The sequence below is a fragment of the Vidua chalybeata genome, chromosome 17, assembly GCF_026979565.1.
Source record: "Vidua chalybeata isolate OUT-0048 chromosome 17, bVidCha1 merged haplotype, whole genome shotgun sequence".
Lineage (NCBI taxonomy): Eukaryota > Metazoa > Chordata > Aves > Passeriformes > Viduidae > Vidua > Vidua chalybeata.
The window spans coordinates 9,986,518-10,002,652 of NC_071546.1; the positions used below are offsets into that span (position 1 = coordinate 9,986,518).

The 16,135-nt window shown below is 53.0% G+C and overlaps 1 protein-coding gene across 1 annotated transcript; it reads left to right on the forward strand.

The window, feature by feature from the left end:
* Positions 1-3,368: 3,368 nt before the first annotated feature.
* Positions 3,369-15,931, forward strand: GATA5 (GATA binding protein 5). The gene is made up of 7 exons (XM_053958564.1): positions 3,369-3,485; positions 4,115-4,714; positions 6,847-7,013; positions 12,369-12,494; positions 13,394-13,481; positions 13,974-14,098; positions 15,101-15,931. Exons 2-7 carry the CDS (start codon positions 4,195-4,197, stop codon positions 15,254-15,256), a joined length of 1,182 nt encoding a protein of 393 aa, XP_053814539.1. The 5' UTR covers positions 3,369-3,485; positions 4,115-4,194; the 3' UTR covers positions 15,257-15,931.
* The last annotated feature ends 204 nt before the right edge of the window (positions 15,932-16,135 follow it).

Genomic DNA, 16,135 nt, shown 5'->3' on the forward strand with positions numbered 1-16,135 from the left:
AGAGGAAGGAAAGGAGACATAACTAATCGTCACCTCCCAGTGCACTGAGGGAAGGTAACCCAACTTTCCACGCTCGGGATGAGCCTTGCTGCCCTGCCCGATACAGCAGGAGCGGGAACGTTTCTGCCCTTCTCTCTCCACTTGTCATTTCTTTTTTTTTTTTTCCCCTTGGCTTTTCCGTGGGGGAAGGGGGAGCTAAAAGCCCCCTCCGGGACGGCGCAGGACGCTCCCACGCGTCCGGCCCGCGCAGGACTCACAAATCAGCCGGAGCAGGATTAGGGCCGAGGGGCCGGGGCGCCGGGCAGTCTGTCCCGGCCCGGGGGAGCCTCACCTGGAGGGGTCAGGGCTCCCTCGGGGCCGTGTCGAGCCGCACCGGCCCCTCTGGAACTCAGCCGGAGTCAAGCTGTGCCTGGACGGGGCGGTGAGGGAGCACGGGGAGCCTGTAGGAAGAGGTCGGTCCCTTTCCAACACCCTCAAAATAAGTGGTCGAATGCCCCGGGAAGAGCGGAGCCGGCTGGGACTCGGCCCATCAAACGGACCGTGAGCCCGGCAAGGGCCGTGCCCCGGGGTCAGAGCTGCCGGAGGTACCGCCAGGGTACCTCTCCCGAGAGGCCTTCCCGCCTGTCCCACCTCGCAACGGGGACGGCAGGGAGGGATCGGGGATTCCGGGCATCCCCCTCACCCGCGCTGTGTTACGATTTTTGCATCTAATCCTCTCTATGCGCTCGGCAGCGGTGTGCGGCCGCCACGTCGGGGTGCCCTCGGTGGGACAGCGAGCACCGGGAGAGCCGCGGGGCCCCCGTGTCCCCCACCCCGGGGTGACTTCCCCGGGCGCAGTGCGAGGGCTGCGGACAGGGCATCGCCGCTGCCACCGCTGCCACGCTGGCACCTTGCTCCCACTTCATATAAAGCATCGCCCACCGGGGCCTTCCTCACACAGGAGGAACCCCAGGCCCCCTGCCTGCCCCCTTTACCCAAAATGCTACAAACACCCCAAGCCACGGGGCGTCCCACGCTGTGGATGCCACACGCAGCCCTCACGCGTGGGTGACACCAACACAGGCCGGCGCCCAGCGGGGGCTGGAATGTGGTGCTGGAACCCTCGGTGTCGGAGCACCTGCCCGGAGCTGCTCCGCGCCCGCGGGCGCTGCTGGCGCGGCTGCGGGAGGAGCCGCTCCTTGGACCCGCCGCCCCTCGCCGCGGCCTCGGCAGCCCCGACACCACCGGAGGAGAAAATGCGTTGAAAAACTAGTTAAAAAAAAAAAAAAATAAACAGAAAAACCCAACAGCTGGATGGATCTGACCACAGACACGCCACAGGTCCGCGGGCAGGTTTTCGCGCACGGTGGTTTCCTCCGCCGTGAACACGCTCACCGGGTACATCCCGCAGCGCTTCGTTTATTTCAACGTTTTCACATTTATTAGAACGCCAGAAGCGATCGGAGAGAGTAGTTCGTACGTATTAAAAAAAAAATTACATGTAATAAATTAGTTAAGTAACACCTTGAAATTGTGAAAACTGGAAAACCACGCAAAACGAAACGAAGAAAGCTCCAGCGGTAGCTCAGCCACAGCAACGAAGGGCTTGGGGCTAGTTTTCTGTAGGTACGGTTTTATCCGTGCCGCCACGGGGCTGCGGTTTCCCGGGTTTTTATTTTCTTTTTCTATAGCTTTTTCACATCTAAAAAATTTTATTTTGCTGACTTTTTAAAAATATCCTTTCCCCCCCCTTATTTTTCTCCTTTTTAAAATTCAGTTTTGTTTTTTTCTTTGTTTGTTTGGGGGGAATTAGTTGTTTTGGTTTTGTTTTCTTCTTTTGCTCTGCGGGTACAGGGACACAGGGATACCCTGCGAGCCGTAAACGGCCGCTTTCGCGAGCAAATAAATACATCTCCAGCCAGTTGCGTTGCATTATTCCGAGGGAAATAGCTGGCATTCCTGCACCAGTTTATTTTGGAGCTGAAATTTCCCACCCTTCCCGCAGCGCTGCTCCCTGCGGAGGCGAGGCTGGACGGGCTCCCCCGGGCGCCGGGACCGCACGGGCGGGCAGCGCCGGCTGCGTGACCGGAGGGATCCCGGGGCCGAGCGGGGTCCGATCCAGTCGGTAGAGGCCTGCGGGTGACAAAATTTTGTCTGCCCGGGGATGGAGGGAGCGGCGGGCGAGATTCGCCGAGGGTTTTTCCCCGTTTCTCTGGGGAGGAGATAGAGGCACAGCGACTTCGTGCAAAAGCGCAGTAATTACGGGGAAGAAATCCCGATAACGATGGAATTATTTCCTCGCTGGCCGGTACCGGAGGAGAGTTAAATCGGCTGAATTACCCTGGTAAGCGGACTGCGGGGACTAAGAGCTCCTTCCCCGCTGAAGTTCCTTCCCGGCTCGCGCCGACGGGGAACAACTGGGAATAACTGGGAGAGGGTTTTTTTGTCCCCGTCGCCAGGCCAGAGCCACTCGGCCGGCGGGCTGCAGGGAGGAGGACCCTTCTCTCGGCTGCTTCCCCCGGGGAACAGCAGAGCACCGGGAAGCGGGGCAGCCCCGACGGGACGGTGAAGAGCCGGAGCTGCTCTCCGAACGTGGCAAAGCCGCGCGGAGCCGGGCACGGCCGGAACGGGCAGGCTGCGAGCATCGCCGCATCCTCGGCGGGCCCGCGGGCCGCTTGAGAAAGTCTGGGCGGGCCGGGGGCAGGCTGAGAAGCCCCTTCCCCGTGAGGATGGGGTTTATGTCAAAACAGAACCGGAGCGCTCGCTCGGAGCAGGAAATCACCCGCTCTCATCGTCAGCGCTAGCAGATCCCCTCCGGGAAGTTTTCGGTGTGCGCCCCAGCATCTCCTGGCGGCCCGGGGCGGGGTGGGGGGGGGGGCATCACCTCCAGACGGGGTGCGGGAGCGAACCCCAAAAACGCAGCGGGGCCCGCAAAGGAGGGAGCCACCCCCCTGCCCTCCCCGGGGGCGGGCGGACACCTCCAGCCCCGCTGCGGGGGCGGCCGGCGGGCCCGGGGCGGTGCGGGGCGCTCTGGGGGCCGCATCCTGCCCCCGCTCCGCCCGGCCCCGCGCCAGGGGGAGGCTGCGGGCGCGTCCCCCCCGCCGGGAGCGGAGCCGCCGGGACTTATCCCGTCCCCCCCCCTGCCGGGAGGCGCCCAATCCCGGCCGGGACCGGGGCTGCCCCGCCGGCCGTCACGTGGGCCGGCCCGCACCGGGGCCGCCGTAAAGAGCCAGAGCCAGAGCCGCCGCCGCCACTTCCCCGCCGGGCGCAGCCAGGGACGCACCCACGGGAGACGGGGAGGCGACAGGGGGGACAGCGGGGGAGGGCAGCCCCTCTCTTCCAGGGGGTCCTGCTGGTTTGGTTTTTTTTCTCCTGCCTCTCCCGTGAACTTCATTGTATTTTTGTTTTAATTATTATTTTTATTTTGCTGGGATTTCCCTGGATGGTCTGAGCACAGCTCCATGCCCCCACGGCCATGCCCGGTTTCGCTCCCGGCACGCTGCCATGTGAGTACCTGTGCGGGAGGAGCGGGCCGGGGCGGGATGCTCTTGCGGGGTTCGGGGGCTGCAACCCTCCGTCCGCACGGAGAGGCCTGCTCGAGGATTACTGCGCTTTTTTAAGAGGAAAACGGCAGCGCTGGTGGCTGGGGGACAATGGGGATGCTCCCGATCCTGGATCTCTGCCCAGATCCGTCGGGACCCCGCTCCCTCAGGGAACCCGAGGGGCCGCAGCCGGCCGCGTCCTCGCCAACAAGGCCCCGAGCTGCGCTCCAGGCCCTGGGTTTGGGGGAAAAAAAAAAAAAAAAAAAAAAAAAAAAAAAAAAAAAAAAAAAAAGGACGGGAAGGGAAATACTATAGGGGGGAAAAAAAATTGTTAGAGTGTTTTTCCGGCCCGTTGGAGGTGCCCAGGCGGACGGCGGGGAGGGTGAAGGTGCCGAAGGGGTCGCTGCCCGTTCCAAGGAGGTTAATCCTCGCCGGGCTCAGAGGAAAGTTTAAAGGAAAACAAAACAAAGAAAAAAAAAAATAAATTTCAGCCCCTGCTTGAGGCAAGGAATAGGCGTTTTCGGCGGGGGAAAGGCCGTCGGGTGCCCGGTGTGTGCGGGATCTCAGCCCGCTGCTCTCGGTTCTCCCTCCAGGTTCCTCTGAGTGAGCCCCTCGGCACCGCCGGGCCGCAGCCGGCCGGGCCCTGAGCAGCCGCAGCCGCCGAGGACGGAACATGTATCAGGGTCTGGCCCTCACCCCCAACCATGGCCAGTCGGCTTATTCCCACGACTCCAGCAACTTCCTCCACTCGTCGGCCGGCTCGCCCGTCTACGTGCCCACCACCCGGGTGCCCTCCGTCCTCCAGACGCTGCCCTACCTGCAAGGCTGCGAGCCGCACCAGAGCCACCTCGGCAACCCCCCGGGCTGGGGGCAGAGCGGCGGCGAGGCCGCGGCTTTCAACGCCGGCAGCCCCCACCCGCCCTCGGGCTTCTCGTACTCGCACAGCCCGCCGGGCAGCAGCCCCTCGGGCCGCGACGGCGCCTACCAGGGGCCCCTGCTGCTGGGCGGCGGGGGCCGGGAGCAGTACGGCAACGCCTTGGTGCGCTCCGTTAACGGGTCCTACTCCAGCCCCTACCCCGCCTACGTGACCCCCGAGATACCGCCTTCCTGGACGGCCGGACACTTTGAGAGCAGCGTGCTGCACAGCCTGCAGACGAGGCAGGCGGCCTTGCCCGGCCGCAGGTCCACTTTCGGTAGGTCGCCGCCGCCCTTCAGCGACGTCTCGGGGCGCCGGGTGGGAGCCATCCCCATCCCAATCCCATATCCCATCCCAATCCCATACCCCATCCCAATCCCATACCCCATATCCCATCCCAATCTCATATCCCATATCCCATCCCATATCCCATCCCCTCTGTGTGTCGGTGGCCCGGCCCCGGGATGAGCTGTCCCGCTGGCGTCCCCGACGGGAGAGGAGAGGATGATTTTACCCAGGGATGGGGAGATGGTCCGGGAACGGGGTGTGTGCGGCTGACCCCGGACAGAGGTGGGATAAGGGAAGAGAATGCGTGTGTGACAAGAAGGGCAAAGACCACGTTTCAAAGCAGAGCAATTTCCCCGGAGGACAGAGAAGCAGAGGCCGTTCAACCCTTTCCCTCCCCACCCCACCACCACCCCCGCGGTATCTCCTTCCCACAATATCGACTTTGTGCCTGTGCTTCAATACTTACCCTTGTGTTTAAATTAGCGGGGCAGATTTATAGCTCCCTCCCTTTTAAGTAATTTATTGTGGTAAATTAGTTTATATTTGAACAGACTCTCGGTCTCCTCATTTGCCTTCGCCCAAACAGGTCCGCAGCTGCGTTGCTCCGCGGCCTTTGGGGAGACACCGAAAGGCGCTCAGGCGTTGAACAATAAACTTCAATTCCTTTGCACCCACACCGAAGAGTCCCCTTAAACCAAGCTCTGAGCAAATAAAGTTTCGGGCTTGATTTAACAGGACTCTTCGTGCGCGGGGTTTATAACCCCGGGGGCACTCCACCAGCCTCCTCCGGCTGTGGTTTGCAAAGTCCTTTAAAAGCCACTTCAAGATCTCAGCCGCGTTATCATCTTTACTGCGGTGAACCGAATTATCTTATCTTCACCCCAAGAACAAAGTTAGAGCAGGGAAGCAGCCCCCTCCCCACCGAGCTCCCTCCTCCCCGGCTCGGCTTTTCCTGCCACGCCGGAGGTGCTTGGCAGCGGTTTCTTTCCAGGGTTTCTCTTTCTGAAAATCCTTTGCATTGTGCGGGAAAGGATCGTCCTGCTGAGGGAGGTGATGCCTCAGAAATCTTTTCTGCACTTTGAATTCGGTGCTTTAGGATCCAGGATAGCGGCTGCCGTCCTCTCTGCCGTTTATTTTTGCTCTTGGATAGTGTAAACTCTCTCAAGTAGCCTAAACTATTCTTTTTTTTTTCCCTTTTTTTTTTTTTTAAATTCGGTGGATTACTGCAATATTTTTTACATTTTCTCTTTTCATTTCATTTATATTTTCCATTTCCCCGCTTTTAAAATTTTGCTCTTTTTCCTTTTCCTTTCCTTTCCATTGCATCATTATTAATCCGATCGAAGATTAAAGGAAAAAAAAATAATTAAAAATATATTTTTCCTCTAAAGAAAAGAACAAGAAGAAGAAGTTCTTTTTAAAAGAGGGAGAAAAGCGGTCGGAAGAAAAAGACCGGCTCTCGACTGAGAGGTGTCCTGATTTCGCTCCGGGCTGCCCGTTTGCCGCTGAGCCGCGCTCGGGGCAGGGATGGACCGCGAACGGTGCTCTGCGGCTCCTTCCTTGGTTTTTTAAATTTTTTCCCCGAAAATTTCTCTCTAGCAGGAATTGGGGCCCCGGGCGGCCGGTGATGCTCTCCTGGGGAGCCCGGGATGCCCGCGGGTGCCAGCCCGGCATCTCTCGGCGGGCAGCTCAGAGCCTTTCCCGGCCGGGCCGTGCCCCCGGCCAGAGGCTGGGTGTGTTTCGTGATGCAAATCAGGAAAATCGCCCCATTTTGCCCCATCTCCCATTTATTTTTTTCACCTCGGGATAACATCGCACTGTGCCGCTGATGACCCTGAGCCTCCCCATCCCAGGGAGACCCGAGCCGTATTCAGCCCTTTGGCGTCTTTTGGGGAAGGGATGGGGGAATAGGCAGTCTTTGAACAAAATATTAAAAGTTTAAGGTGTGGAGGAAATAAAGGGTTTGGGTCACACTTTTAGGGTGGAGGTAAACCCCCTCCGGACAGGGATGGCCCCTAGTATTGTGGCACAGAGGATTGGAGACCCTCTCCCGCTGGGTCCCCGGGGACATCCCCGTGCGCTGCGATGGCTCCTGACCCTCACGCCGCGGGTTTATTGCAGAGTACCTGGAGGAGTTCCCCGGGGACGGCCGGGAATGCGTGAACTGCGGAGCCATGTCCACCCCGCTCTGGAGGAAGGACGGCACCGGGCACTACCTGTGCAACGCCTGCGGGCTCTACCACAAAATGAACGGCATCAACCGGCCGCTCAAGCCGCAGAAGAGGCTGGTAAGAGAGGGAAACCCCGCCGGGATCCCCTGCTCCGCCCGGGCTTGGCTGGAGGGGCTGTGGGGCTGTCACGGTGGCTGTTGGGGTCTCTGTACTTGTGTTAGGCTCTGTTCGACCTCCCAGAGATTAAATGCCAGGACACCCGTGTTGCAGCACAGAACCAGCCGGGGTCAGGGGGAATGGGATGAAGCCAGAGGGGTTTCTGCCCTGGCATGAGTGGTGGGCAGTGGAGACAGGGCTGAAGCACTGGAGAGGTCCCAGGGCAGCACCAGGGCCGAGCAAGAACAATCACTCTTGCCTGTGGTCGGGACCCTGCGGGCTTCCCCTAGCTCTGTTCCTGCAGTGGTGTTTTGCTTTGTATTCTGTTATTATTATTATTATTATTCCCTAGTTCTCCATGCAGACAGACACAGTCTAGGCAGAGCAGTTGAACAAGAGGCAGGGCTGGTCCTGAGCTGGCTCAGTGGGTTTGTGGCTGCTCACAACGGGAGCAGGATGGGGCCCTGCTCCCTGCTGTCTTCACCCTCCTGCCTTAGGGGAAAACTTGGGGTTTGGCAGTTCCCAGTTTCCCTGCTGGTTAAACCATTAATTCCCTCTGTCAATGTAATGTTGGGCTTCCTCCAATTGGGATCCCATGGTGAGAGAGGAAAGGCACATCCTTTTTTATTATTTTGTGGAGTCACTTTGGGATGTTTAAATTTGGTGGTAACAGTTTTGGTTTTAGAGCTTGTCATCAGACGCCGTCATTACAAACAGGATGTTTGTTGGAACTGTTCTGGGGAACAGCTGGGAGCTCCTTGGGCTTTCACTAGGGGTTATTTTTTGGTATTGCAAAACAAATTATTAGCAATAGCCCAAAAGCGACAAGTTCCTGTGTATGAAAATCAGTCAGGAATAAAGAAAAAGTTGAGATTGAGCAAGACGTTTCCTTCTGATTCCGACCCTTGGAAATGTAGCTCTGGATTTGCAAAACTAAATGAGTAGCAGCTCCATGGAAAATACTCCTGTTTTGTTAATCTCATTAAAATCAAGGCATTTTTGTGTAACATTCAGCATTGGCCAACAGGATTTGCCTGTCTCTCCAAAATCCTTCTGTCTCCTTAAGTGTGGTGACATTAAATCTGAACCCCCGGTCGCTGCTGTGCCACAAATCAGAGTTACGCTGCTGATTTCTTCAGAGCAAACATGACCCGTGCATACAGAGAGGTGCAAAGCAGTTCAAATCCAACTCTGCATTTCAGACTGGCATCCACATGTCACTAGATGAATTTCTAGCAGCTTTTCCCTGGGGGAATTGGAGACATCTTGCTGCTATTCCGTATTTTATTTCAGCACATGGGAAGAGAGACAGCCATGCATTGCCTGCCTAAGCCTCATCTATAGCACCCATCAGACATTTTTCAACAAACATTTCAACAAAGTTTTCTGATGGAAAACGCCTGTTTGAAGAATTAAGACCATTCCCCAGCGATGAGCAAATATAGTTGGGAATTACCAAAGTACTTCCAAACTTTTTTATTATTTTGGCAATAAATGGAAAAATGATAAAGCTTAAATGAAAGAGCTGATTCTTGTGCAGGGAAAGTTTTGCTAGGGTTGAAATACTTGAGGGGATTTTGGTTTATGGATTAGAAGAGGGGCTGCAATTCTGACTTTCCATTCTGACTTTGGAACGAAACATTTTGAAACCTTGGGTTTTCCCAAGGATGTGAAACATCTTGTTGCAACAAGTTCTGCCCTTTTGGAAGAAGAGGTGATGGGCAAGAGGGTGCCAGCTCTGGGAGCAGAGCAGTGAATGCAGTGACTCTATGGCTGTAGGAACAGTGAAATCTATTTTCACAGTGCAGTGAAATATAGACACAGGAAAAAATTGCTTTCATCCTTTACGTTACGACCTTTGTTCTGTATGTAGACACTGCTCTGGGAGTTATTCTGACTTCTGCTTTCACAAAGCAAAGTCCCTCAGAAGAGAGCACAACACGGCCCAGATAACACTGCAGGAATGATGTCCTGCAGCTCTGCCTGCTCCTGTATGGGAGGGGGAGAGCAGCAGTTGTGTAGTTTCCCTTCATTTTTTGTTTCCTTTTCTTTTTGAGATAAGGGCAATATCCTCTACGCAGCAGGGACAGCCACTCTGCTCCAGCCTGTGTCTGGATTCAAAAGGCTATGGCTCTCAGCAGAAAGGGTTTGTGTTAGAGGAGGATGGAGGCAGCGCTTTATTTTAGGCAGCACCTTTTCTAGCTAAAGTTTCTTGGTGTGTTTCACAAGATGATATCTTAGACCTAGTCTGAAAATCCAGATCACCTTTGAAACCAGGAGCGGCTGGTGAAGTCGAAGGCAGCTGCAATTCCCCCTGTTAGGAGAGGTTCTGCTCTGCACGGTGGAGCATGGTGGGCAGATGCAGCTCAGCAGCATCTCTCCTGTGCTCAGCAGCTCCCACACCACCCAGAGCTGAAGGACTAACCTGCAGCTGAATTCTTCCAGCTTGGCTCAGAGAATACTTCTTCCATCTCAGCCCAGGAGGAAATTTTTCAGCCTGTCCTTTTTCACAGTTTGCAATGCGCAGGGGGTTTGGTGACACTTTAGGGGAAGCTGGGGATGGGATGTATCACAGCCCTGGGGCAGTCTGATAGGATCCTGGAGCCACCTCACGGTGTGTGCCTTGGTTTTCTTCTGCCCCTCAGTTCTTAATGCTCCCACATCCTCCAAGGTGCAGGCTTGCCCAGAGCCTTGGGTAACGAAGGCAAATCTCAGAGGATGCTGCTGCCTTTGCCTCTGAGTCTCCGAGTTCCCCATTTTCAGGAGTTGAGCCCAAATATCTCAACACACTTTGCTATAACTTCTTTTCTGTAAACCCACAGGTCCCCTCAAATCTGTTGGAAATGGGGGCATAGAAGCATTGATTAAATCTGAGGGTTCAGTGCCTTTTTTTTTTTTTTTCCTGTGAAATACAGTAGTTTCTTTTCCACATTTGAAAAGGAGGTGAAGTAAAGTCCCTGACAGCTTGGTCTCCTCAGAAGGACCTTCCCTGGCTTTGAATTTTCTGTGCTCTCCAGGCACCTCTCACACGCAGTTAATTCAATAGGCACCAACTCACCATTCCTTGAGCTTATCAGCAGCACTTGGCTGTCAAGCCAGGTCTGTGAAGAGTTTTTGTTTGAGTGTATGGTGCATTTGTATAAATAAACACTGAGCACAATGTTGAAGTCAACAACTTCCTAACAAGGTCAAAATGGTACAAAGGCAGTGGGGTGGAGGCAGGCAGAAATGCATTTTCTTTCAAGAGAATTGCTGGGAAACCAGCAATAATGTATTGTACCCCCGTCCTTCAGTGAGCAATGGTAGCCTTGACTGTCTCTTGCTAAGCTGGCAGGTTGTGGTGCAGGGGCAGGTTCTCATGGGGTTTCTGAGGTTTAAATTGTAATATTGGTGATGTAGGATGGTTTCTCCTCTCCCTGGCTGTGTGAGGGGGAGCCAGCCTGCAGAGTGACGTTCAGGATGTGCAGAAGGCACTTGTCACTGTCCCTGCAGGAAGGCCAAAAGCAGGTTGTGACGCAGTGCTGGCAGGGTGGGCAGAGCTCTGGCGCGGCTGGCTTTGCCCTTGGGCCACCAGAGCGACAGGTCTCATTGTCACCTCATCTGCAAGCTGCTGACAAAGCATTCTGTGAAACAGGGAGAGTGTGTCACTCCCTCACAGGGACCTGTGGTGGCCCAGAAAATTTGAGACTTTCCAAAGAGCTTTGCATTGGTCTTTCCCCATCTGCAGGCCAGGACAGATTACAGCAGGTTGAGTGGCTCCAAATTCGCCTCTGTGCCCACAGCAGGAGCTGGACCTCAGAATCCTTGCATCCTTCAGGTGCTCAGCACCTCCCTCTGCTCCCATCTGAGCCGAGGTCCCTCCTGGTTGAAGGGAAGAGCAGCACAGTCCTGGCAGCTGAAAGGCTCTAAAGGGCACTGTGAAGCTGCCCCAGCATCTTGCTGTGACACCATGTCAGGGACAAAGATCGTTGTCTCATCCTCTCTGCCAGGCTTGTCAGCTCACGCTTTGGTGTGTTATTATTTTTGCCTGGTTATTTCTTGCAAGCTCAATAATTCCCAAAGTGGTGCCATTATTTGCAAATGGTTGCTGAGACCTCTTTGCTGAGCAACGAGTGAATCAAACCTAGGGCATGTCACTTGTGCCTCTTGAAATTCGAAGCTGATCTTTATTTGACTGCTAACCTTGTAAAAACATTTTATTTTTAATCCTCCTCTTCCCACCTCATTTGTTATATTGCTCAGTCACGATATCAAGCAATAATGGAAAAATAAAAAAACAGGGAGTTCTTTATTGCCTCCATCACCTTTTGTCTGCCTTTGAGCAGATTCAAAACAATTTTTCTGATGGCTGAGGAACATATTTAGACACCTGAATGTGTCTAAATATGAGAGAGAGAGAGAGATAGGAGAGAAGAGCCTGAGATATTACTTATTCCAGAGGTATCTTACACTTAGTGAGGTCTTTTATTAAAATAGTTTCAATACCTGATGTTAAAAGACTCTCAGATGAAATGCCTATTGAGCTGACAAGTCTGTATAAAGAGAGATGTGAATTTTCCAGCGGCTTGGAGGGAAGTTGTCAGAAATTAGTTTGCTGCTTCTGCCAGAATATTTTCCTTCTCCATTTGGAATTATTAATGTCTAAGAGCCAGCAATCACTGCACTCACAAAATATGTTGTTAATTAATGTCTGCAGGGTGTTTCTACAGCCTGTAAGAGAACAGATTATCTGTGAGACTTGAAGAATAATCTCCCTGGTCTCATCATGGACCAGTTCAGTTTGGTTCTGCTCACTTTAGCCAAGCGATTCCAGTTGTCATAACCCAGAGATTAATTGGGATGTTTCTAACTTTAGTGGTAGTTCTGAGTGCAGGAAAACAGAAAAGTTCACTTAAAACATAAGTTTTCTTTGTGCATTTAAAGCCCAGCTGGCATTTTCCATCTCTTTCTCTATCTGAGTGGATGTCCTGGAGGGAAGTTCTCCATGCTCTGAGTCCTGATCACTTCCAGCAGATTTGTTAGAAGTTTATGAAATGAGTTGCAAGGATATTTTCCAGGTTTATCAATCTCAAAAAAAAAAAAAAAAACCAAAAAACTCCAAACCAAAACAATTTTTAAAAACCCAAACCAAACAAACACTTGCAAATTAGAGTGATCTCATTTGAATGTAATTTCTTTGATCCGAATTTGGCTCTTGCACGTTCCGCATTTTCCGGGAATAGGGTGTACTTGGAGATTTCATTTTTATATGAAAGGAAACGTCCCAGTTCATCACTCCTGCGTGCTCACTCACGTGTTTGTTCGCTTGTTTTGAAGTCTTCATCGAGACGTGCTGGCCTTTGTTGCACTAACTGCCACACCACCAACACCACGCTGTGGAGAAGGAACGCCGAGGGCGAGCCCGTCTGCAACGCCTGCGGCTTGTACATGAAGCTCCACGGGGTGAGGAGCACGTCCACACCAGGAGGGACCCTCTGGGATCTGGGGTTGCTGCCCAGCAGGTCTAGGAGATCAGCTCTGGAAGGACCAGTCTCTAGACTGGACCCAGCAGAACTGTACCATCTCCTTGAACAGTTTAAAGCTCAGTCTACTGGGGTTCTCCAGGGTGAGGCTGAGGGCATGCTGGAATGCTCTCAGCTTGCCCAGAGATGTGGATGCTCCATCCCTGGAAGTGTCCAAGGCCAGGCTGGATGAGCCTTGGAGCAGCCTGGGATAGTGGAAGGCATCCCTGCCTGTGGCAGAGGAGCTTTCAGATCCCTTCCAACCCAAACCACCCTAGGATTCCATGAAATGAAAGCTTAGCAGGCTCCAGTAGCTGGAGGCTGAAGCTCCCCAAGCCCAGGCTGAGATAAGGAGCATATTTCTTCTCTATGTCCTAGTTCAGAATGTGTGAAGGAGGCTGAGGAGCCCACATGGAGGCTGGCTGATAGCATTTACCCACAGAGCATGGGAGCTGTTGGTGACATGTCCACCAGCCCAAGAGGAGACTCCAACCCTCCATAATGTCTGAGGCCTCTTTACCCCAGGCCCATTCCCTCTGAGCCCTGTAGGCTCTCAGTCTGTCAGTGTAATTTAGTAGAGCCCCGTTGCAAAGGTCACTAATAAATCAGGAAAAGAAAAATAGGAAATAAAGGAAAAAACAAAATTTGTGGGAAAGCCTTAGCTGTTAGCCTTATATATCTTCCAGCCAAGGCCTGATGCAGAGAAAAATAGCTCTTAGTGAAGGACAAGGACTTTAGGTGCTTTGCATGAGCTGCAGCACAGAAATAGGAGAGCAACACGTGTGGGAAGGAGCTGAATAAAATACAATATTAATGATTTCAAACTTTATGAATGTCAAGGTACCACGACCTCTGGCCATGAAAAAGGAAAGCATCCAGACGAGGAAAAGGAAGCCTAAAAACATTACCAAAGGCAAAGCCTCAACAGGTACAGTGCTGTTGTGATCCATCCTGGGGTCTTGGAGCACAGTTCACAATGTTTCCTCTTCTGCAGGAAATTATGATAATTAGAAATTAATAAGAATTTTTCCTTGGTGATTGCTTTAGATCTGGGGCCTGTATTTCTGCATAGACCTTGTGTGATAGGAAGATGCTCGGTGGGAAACCTCAGTGCTGTCACATCCTTGTGAGGTTCCTCTGGGCTGTGGGCACCTGGCTCCAGTGCACCAGTGCTCATGTTTGAGCAGATTTGGGCTGAATTGAGTAATGGGAACAAAATACTGCCAGATTGTGAAAGGATTCCTCCTCCTCCATCAGCATCTTCACAGCCTAATACGAAGTGTTTTCTGACACAGATGTGTTAGAAAGAAAACAGTAGAGTCATGCTGTGAGATGTCATGGTCGCTGTTAAAATATAAATTTCTTTAAGAGCAGATTTGCACCTACGCTGCTTCACTGAACTCTACCAATTGTCTTCCAGGATCCACGACTTCTGCCACTAACTCCCCTTCTTCCATTACCAACTCAGACAGCACGGTCACTTTAAAGTCAGAGCCCAGCACAACCTCACAGTACCCCGGACAAACCATCGTGTCGGTGTCCCAGGTAAGGGACAGGGCCAGAGCCATCTCCTGCTGGGCTGGGTGATCCACACACCTCCATGGCCACTGTCCTGGGGGGCCTTGGTGAGGTGAAGCAATTAATTCACTGCACTGTGGCCACCAGCCTGGTGGACTCCCTCAGGCTGAGGAAAGCAGGGAGCATGAGCCAAGATGATGTGGATGAGAAAGGTCTCCAGCCTGTTGGCTTCCCATGGGATCTTTCATCCTGCAGTGGAGAACTGGGGTGTCCAAGCTCTGCTGTGGCTTCAGTACTGAGCTGAGGTTAATTCCCACCTCCTGCCATGAAAGCACAACACTGCTGAGTTGATGAGATCAGCCCAGGGTGGAATCCTCTGTAGCTCCCAAGAAAAGGCACCCTGGGCATGTGTTATCTGCACCTTACAGCCCTGAGGTGCTCAGTGACCACAGAGCTGTGATGCTGTCAGAGGCCTCACTTCTGTCCCAAGCTTTTCTTAGGGGCTGGTTGCTATTTCACCTTCATATAGGAAAAAAAAGCTCTAAATCCGCCCACACATCAAAATTTTGTGGCCCAACGCTGTCTTTATGCTGAGTCTAAGCTCTCCCTGAGCTGGACATGTGTGTATGGAGAGGAAGCTCAGCCCCAGCACCCAAGGGCCTGGTGCAGCACTGGTTACACCACATAGGGTGTTTTTTTGGTTTGTTTTTTTTTTTTTTTTTTTTGAAACCAAGAAATCTGGTTTGTGCTGTGCTCTGAAAAAATATACACACACCCAAAGAGCTCCAAACTGGACATATTTAATCAATGAATAAATGCAGATGGGCCCTGGGATGCCTCCTCTTTGTGTGGTCATTTTGCTTGCAGGGACCATCCTGCCCGGCTCTGGACTGCTCTGAAGGGAGCTTTAGCATCAGGGATAACGCACCCTGTTCCCAATGCACCCTAGTCCTGCCTCTGCCCTGTGACAACGGGCCAGTGGCTAATGGCAGGCTGGCTAACACCCCTCTGCTTCCCTCCCCGGGGCAGGCACAGAGCCAGTCGGACGAGGCGCTGGCCGGCGGCCACGGCGAGTTCAAGTTCGAACCCGAGGATTACAGCTTCTCCCCCAGCAGCATGGCCCCGCAGCCCGGGCTGAGCGTGCCCCTCCGGCAGGACTCCTGGTGTGCCCTGGCGCTCGCCTAGGAACCGCCAGCCCCCGGCAGAGAGCCTCGGGACCAACGCTTTGGGCTGTGTGATGGGCAGGAGGACAAGCTGCCCCAGCGCCGGGGACTGCGGCGCGTCCAGCACAGCCACGGGACAGGTTTCTCCTGGAGGATGCCCATGGAAAACGCCAGCTGGATGGGGCTGGGATGATCCCACTGTGGCACCAGGACCCCAAAAACTCATCCTTCCCCAGAGTGACCCAGGGCTGCCTCCCCAAGGCCGGGACCCCGGGGCTGCCTCCGTTTTCCTGGGGAAAGCCTTCCTCCTCTGAGATGAAACCAGCAAATAAATGCATCCCAGAATCTGTTTATTCTCAGTGATTTCTCCCTCCTATGACTCCACCGTGTGCAATTTATTCCACTTTCCAATAAAAGACTGTAATAACGTGGCACCAAATAACTTAATTTTATTAAAATGTAAGCTACGTGGCCTGCCTTATGTTTTATTGGCCACAACAGGAAGAAAAGAGAGAGAGAAAAAAAAGAATGGTTGTTTTAAACATTTACTGTTTTATATTAAAAACAATCATCTCTATAGAGTGTTAGCTTCTGAAGCGTTTCGCGTATCAACACTGAGCTGATGAGTCATACATGAAATAAACACGCTGCTCTTCCCTTTCCAGCTCCAAACAAAGAGAGTTTTATTATTATTTTAGGCAAATGACATGACAAAAATGGTCAAAACCTCCCAATAATAAAAGAGTACTAAAATGCTGGGTTTTTCCTTTGTATTTCCTGATTGGTTTTGATGTTGCCAAGTGTGAGCATTAGAAAATCAGAAGTTAGTCATCCAAAACTTAAAAAAAAGGCATGAGGGACTGAAAAATAAGGGGTGTGTTGGAGGTGTAATGGTTTGAAT

Excerpts from the sequence above, each read along its gene's own strand:
- GATA5 (XM_053958564.1), top strand. The coding sequence starts at position 4,195 with ATGTATCAGGGTCTGGCCCTCACCCCCAACCATGGCCAGTCGGCTTAT. Across the intron at positions 12,495-13,393 it reads TGTACATGAAGCTCCACGGG|GTACCACGACCTCTGGCCAT; the intron begins GTGAGGAGCACG and ends ATGAATGTCAAG. Across the intron at positions 14,099-15,100 it reads CCATCGTGTCGGTGTCCCAG|GCACAGAGCCAGTCGGACGA; the intron begins GTAAGGGACAGG and ends TCCCCGGGGCAG.